Source organism: Peromyscus eremicus, chromosome 15 (genome assembly GCF_949786415.1).
Source record: "Peromyscus eremicus chromosome 15, PerEre_H2_v1, whole genome shotgun sequence".
Taxonomy (NCBI): Eukaryota; Metazoa; Chordata; class Mammalia; order Rodentia; family Cricetidae; genus Peromyscus; species Peromyscus eremicus.
Genome location: NC_081431.1, coordinates 29760988 through 29766996, shown reverse-complemented (window position 1 = coordinate 29766996; position 6009 = coordinate 29760988). Strand labels below are relative to the sequence as shown.

The 6009-nt window shown below is 42.1% G+C and overlaps 1 protein-coding gene across 1 annotated transcript; it reads right to left on the bottom strand.

Annotated features, from left to right (window-relative positions):
• Positions 1–1938: 1938 nt before the first annotated feature.
• Xcl1 (X-C motif chemokine ligand 1) lies at positions 1939–5599 on the bottom strand. Its single transcript, XM_059281133.1, has 3 exons — positions 5500–5599; positions 3183–3297; positions 1939–2163 (listed from the first exon to the last, which is right to left on the bottom strand). The coding sequence occupies exons 1-3, from the start codon at positions 5558–5560 to the stop codon at positions 1995–1997; spliced, it is 345 nt and encodes a 114-aa protein (XP_059137116.1). The 5' UTR covers positions 5561–5599; the 3' UTR covers positions 1939–1994.
• Between the last annotated feature and the right edge of the window lie 410 nt (positions 5600–6009).

Sequence of the window (6009 nt, the reverse complement as noted above, 5' to 3'; positions counted from 1 at the left end):
GGGAGGACCTAGGAGAATAAAGAGGACTTCTTCTGTTCACTAAATTTTCAGGTCTGGAATGTATAAGACCCTCAGTAAGTGCTTATAAATCAAATAAATTAATTTATAAAGTAAGTACGCAGGTTACATAAGAGTATTGTGTTTACTCGGGTCACCTGGTCAATATGCCTTCATGTTAGCAAGGTCCTGGGGGAAGTGACTTCTGAAGAGAAGGAGAGCTCAACAGCTCAAGGGCTCAACCCGGGAGCCTCGCTTCCAACTGTGCAGTCTGAACTCTGCCTATCAATGAGCAACGGCTGTAAGAAAGTTAATGAACCGCTTTTACGTCTGTTGTTTTGTCTTTGATTGAGATTTGTTGCATGGCTAGGTGAGCCGTCACTAGCTAAGCAAGAAAGTATCCTTCATTGCTTAATAAAAATCAAGTATTTGTTAAACGAAATTCTTCAAAACTGAGAAATCAAGTACTATCCATCTCCTTCATTCATCTTATTACCGTTATGATCCCCTAGCATCTGAGAGTCATTTTGGAAGCACAAATATATAATTAAATGAGAAAAGTCAGGGGTTGAGAGATGGCACAGTGGTGTCGAGCTTGGTGAAGAACTTGCTGTTCTTCCAGAGAACCAGGTTCATTTTCCAGCACCCACATTATCTCACCACTGCATGTAATTTCACTTTCAGGGGATCTGATGTCCTCTGGTCTCCTTAGGCATCTGCATACATGTGGTTCACATAAACTCACAAAGGCCACACACATGTATATATAAATTAAAAATGAATTAATAAATTATTTTTAAAAATAAAAAAATTACTCTGCTCATCTTCTGTGACTCTTAGTTTCCCACCTCCTAAGGAAGCTGTTGCTGCTTACTAAGGTCTTGTTTTGTCTAACACATTTTTGAAAATCATTATGAACAAACAGCAATGGGGAAGAATGTGGCTGGATCTTTTGCGGGAAAGTGACATGTTAGTGGTTTCTATTCTGGTTCTCTGTATAGACAGGAGTGAACTGGCCCAACAAGATGCCCTGAAGGAATGTCCAAAGGTTCTTCATATCGCTCAGTATCTCCTCAGGAATTTTTCTTCAACTCAACTACCAGGGTAAGGTCGGTTCTTGCTCTTTAGACAGCTTAACAAACACAGAGTAAACCACCAGCTTCTTGGATAGCAGAACCATAAACTGGAGTCCAATCAGCCATTTAATAAGGACACAAGGAAGTGTAAGTTTGGGGTATTGAGTGACCAGACAAATATTTAAACAAAAATGTACTGTAAATCATGGTCCCATTGAGAGAGATCCCATGTGGCAATGTTTGGGAGCATTGAGAGTCCATAGGTAGTAATGCAGAGCTTAGACAGTAGTAACCAGAGCGCCGACAGCAACAGAACCCATCATAAGGTACTGGGATTATTGCCTAATTCACAAAGCATTGACTTTTACTTGACCAACCGACCAAGAGGTAAGAGAATTTGCTCAAGTCGAGCCAGAGTGCAGCCGCTTTCTGAGCTGTTATCCCTCAGAATAGTAATGTGAGGACAGCTGGATGATTTCTCACTGCTTTTATAAATAATACTCTACTATGAAACTGAAATAGATCATGAATTGTCACTGGCACAGTTATAATTTGTAACTCACTTTTGGAGAACTATTCCAAGCTGAACCTAAGAGTGATGAAGCCAGCTTCCATCTTCAATAAATACTGGACCACGTGTCTCCCCCATCATGGGGACCAGAGATGAGAGAGGGGGGGATCAATGAGACAGAAATAAATGATATACTACCTTTCCCTTTATATAATAAATTAAATATAGAACTGTCATCAATAATAAATATTTATTACTTATAACATTTAAATTGAATGTCATTTAAAAAAATAAAAACAACTTTATTCGTGTAACATTTTCATAAAAGGTAAATATAGCACAGTTAGTCCATGAGCCTGTAAACGGAGATGAGCTGTTGGGCTGTTGAGGAAACGCTGTCCTGGAGACCGCTACCCAGACAGAGTCATGGCTGTGCTGGTGGACCTCTGGGCTCTCGTGGGACTAGTTTCAGTCATGTTCTTTTTGACACGGGTCCTTCTGTCCACAGTTTTGATCGCTGCTTTCACCCATTTGGCGTGTGGATCAGCACAGATTTTCACTCCTCGTTTGGTGACAAAACTATGACGCAAGGAAAAGATAACGTTAGCCATCTTGTCCAAGGAAAAGGTAATGTCAGCCATCTTGTCCAGTGGAAGAGAATTTGTACAGAAATTAGCAGCAGAGGAAACCATCTTTCAGAACCCTGAAACCATCTATAAGCACCTTCATTTTGTCAGCTAATTTAGTAAGGGAGAGAAGCCTCCAGGTGGCAGCCAGCTCCTGGTGACTGTAATTCTTTGTTTGTTTGTTTGTTTGTTTGTTTGTTTTGTTTTCAAGACAGGGTTTCTCTGTGTAACAGATGTCCTGGAACTCAGTTTGTAAACCAGGCTGGCCTTGAACTCATTGAGATCCACCTGCCTCTGCCTCCCGAGTGCTGGGATTAAGGAGTGTGCCACCACTGCCCGGCGGTGACTGTAATTCACCATGTACCAAATACTGGAGCTAAACTGGACTCTTGGGACCATCTAGTTCAATTGTTCCATACCTCCTTCCTTTCCCAACCTGAAACTACTAATCTCTTTGGGGGAAATTAGAGATAATTTTTGTGAATTTCTAAGAGTGAAGTATGCATCAGAGAGAGAAAGCTGCTCCATCTGAACAAGGAATTCTGGAAGACAATGTAGGAAAGTTCTAGATGTGTATATAGGATTCTGGAAGACAGTGTAGGAAAGTTCTGGATGTGTTCCTTGAGGTATAGCACATATAAGGTGTGCCACTCTACACAGTAAGTATCCTACATTAGTGTGACTCTTTAGGCAAGTCCTAGCCCGGGCTGGCCAGCAAAACTGGACACAGGGTCCATCTATTTTCTAGTCAGACTCATCTGTTGAGCAAACGGGGAAAAGGTGTGTATGTTCTTTTATTTTTTTCAATAATCGTCATTGGACAGGACAGTAAGAAGACAATATTAATATAGACAGAATGGACTGTTGGCTAAACTGAGCTTTCCTCCACGGTGCCCTACTTTTCCTGAGGAGAGCAGCACTTCTTCCTACTATATTTCTAGATAGAAACAATATCTTTGAGCAGACACTCACATTACTGCTTTCAGTATGCCCTCCCTGATGGTATAGGTCTTGATTCTTTGAACTGGCAGCGGCTGGGTTGTCAAGCTCACACAGAAAGTCTCCTCTAGGACTTCAGTCCCCACGCCTAGAAAAAAGAAAACGAAAACATAAATAAAACTGTAACTCAACAAGTATCAAGTTCAGAGTCACTTATTAAAATACTCTAAAATGTAACAGGAGTATAAAACCACTTCTTCCTTTGAGGAAAAAATAATTCACATTGGCACCCTGAGTCACCTGTGCGTTATGTACTGTGGTAAATGTTTGGCTGATTTTAAAAGATCAGTAGTGTTGTCTCAGGAATTTCATAGTAAAAGTAATAAGGTGGCCAGGCATGGTGGTGCACTCCTTTAGTCCGAGCATTGCGGGTCAGAGGCAGGTGACTCTCTGTCTGGTCTACACAATGAGTTTTGGGCCAGCCAGAATTGTGTCAGTGAGACAAGCTATCATTCAAGGAAAGAACACAGTTCATTTTGGACTGAACAAATACACGTGTTCTCATTTTTAATAGTCACATGGGAAACATTTCCATGGAAGAGATTCCTCAGGGTTTGTCATGAAAGGACTGGACCAAGCGGGATTGAACTCTTAAATTCCTCACACTACCTTCCACTGCACAAGGAAAAATATCCTAGGAGAGTCAACGAGATTAAGGAGTTGGTAAACTCTAAATAGGCCAAGTTTGTAAGTGCTAACTCCCTCGCTAGCTGGAGCTGCTGCTGTGTGCATCACAGCTGCCGGAGGTCTCAAGCAACCTTGATAACGATCAAGTTTGCCCTGGAGTCCTGCTGCCACAGGAAGGCATTTGTCTGCAATATGGAAGCAGAGGCCGTCTGCTCACACCGCTTTCCTTCATGGCTCCTTTCCTTTTCTCTCAATGCCAATCTGCACCTTCCTTACCCTCTCTCTGCCTCTGCCAGTATCGCTTCATGCTGAACTTCTCTGGACTCAGAGAAAATCTGGCCTCTTTTAGCTTTCCGTCACCAGTCACCACTTAAGAACAATACATCTCTGTGTCAGGTGTACATGGATGCCGAGGGCCAGCAGAACCCCATCGTCCTCGTCCTCACTAGGACTTCTGCTGCTTCTCAGCAGTGTCGGGTGGCCTGTCAAAGCATTGCTTCCCATCTGCTGCAGAACTAAGTCAAAGCAAAGATTCATTTTTGCCCCATGTTGACACTACTAAGATGCCAGCAAGGTCTTTTAAAACTCCTGCAAGAGGAAAACATGGGAATCTGAGAGCAAGTCCAGAGTTCCCTGGCTCTGCAGACTGCACCTGCCCAGCTCTGAGCCCCAGCAGGGCTCAAGAAACAAATAAACAAAGGCAACTGAGAGGTACCACTCTCATCTCAGCAAAATGCCAGTCATTTAGTGGCATGATACCTAATTGAATATTCTTGAAGGTTTTTCCCTTCATCAATATTTCTTCTTTCGCCCAATGTCAAGGATTTCCAGATTGTGTTTCCTTTCTTCCCTAAATGTCCTTGTAGAATGTATGATGAAGTTATGGTATTACAGTCTAAGTGTACAGAACAGAATACAAATAGGTCTATAAATCAACTCCAGCAGTAGGAAAAGGTGACCCTTTAGGGAACATCGACTGAACGTTCAGCTACAGCTCAGTGCATCTGCGTCTCACCTGGGTATATCTTCCAGGTTCATTAGTCAACAGAGTGTGTATTATCTGTTACACTCAGTATCAAAGGCTGCCTTACAAACTCAAGAAGTCTATCATAAATGATAATATTCACAGCAATATTGGCAGACTCCTCTGTTTAGTTGAGGATAATATTGATTTTCTTGATATGAAGATATGAGCTTCTGGTCATTTTTTGTTTGATGTTTTCAAGTAGAAAACATAGATTTGCTTCCAAACATGAGTCTTTGAGCTCATTCCCCAGTGTGAGGAAACTTTAAAAGTCTGAGAATTTATCAGATCAATAGTAAGTAAACAAAAGCAAGCAACCCATTTGTAATCATTGCCAGCATTAATAAAATATCATTATGAGAAGATTTGATGTGCTTAAATAGTCATCAGTAAAAAATCAGATTGATTCCATTTTAATTCCAGCTCACAGTGTTCAATGTATAGACAAAATATAACACTCAATTTTAAATAAATAACCATGAGTCCAGAATGGCTGAGAGTTGAAACTAGCATTCCTTTTTTGCATATGGGAAGTTTGAGGCTTACCTGGACAAAGCAGTTTATTCTAATCAAAACCCAAGTCAAACCTAGTATACGAGCCCACCTGTTCCTTGTCCCATTAGCAGCTGTTCGGCTTACCTTCCACATTGTACGAGGTGAGGCAGCAGACTCCCAGGAAAGTCAGGAGGAGAAGTCTCATGGCTGAGGTCTTGCTGAGCTGTGCGAGAAGAGTGTGGACCAGACTCCTCAGGAACCCTTTTATTTCCCTCACTGGTCAGCACACTTCCTGTGGTGAGGGGGCTTTCAGGGTGGGTGTGGAATCATGGAAAGTCTTTGCAGCACTGATGATTTTTTTCTTTAAACAAAAGTTCCTTTGCTGTGTTCATACCAACATGATACCTTGTGGCCTTCTCCCCGCCCAATGTGGTTAATGTGACAGTGAAACCAAATGAGATGAAATGTACTTTACTCCTTCACAGCTGTGGGTCTGCAGTCAGATCTTCCGTCCCAAAGGCTAGTCCGTGACATGATTCAGTGTGATAACAGGGCAGAGGAAATGAGGTGGTGTGGTCACTGTGGTCCACCCTACCTGCCTCCTGTGACAGAAAGCATCTACAACCACAGATCAGCAGCCCCTGATGCCCCTGC

What these genes read in the sequence shown, in the direction of transcription:
- Xcl1 (XM_059281133.1), bottom strand. Translation starts at nt 5,560, where the DNA reads ATGAGACTTCTCCTCCTGACTTTCCTGGGAGTCTGCTGCCTCACCTCG. An exon ending in CACCTCGTACAATGTGGAAG is followed by an intron (nt 3,298 to 5,499) that starts GTAAGCCGAACA and finishes TCTTTTTTCTAG; the next exon opens with GCGTGGGGACTGAAGTCCTA. An exon ending in GGCATACTGAAAGCAGTAAT is followed by an intron (nt 2,164 to 3,182) that starts GTGAGTGTCTGC and finishes CTTGCGTCATAG; the next exon opens with TTTTGTCACCAAACGAGGAG.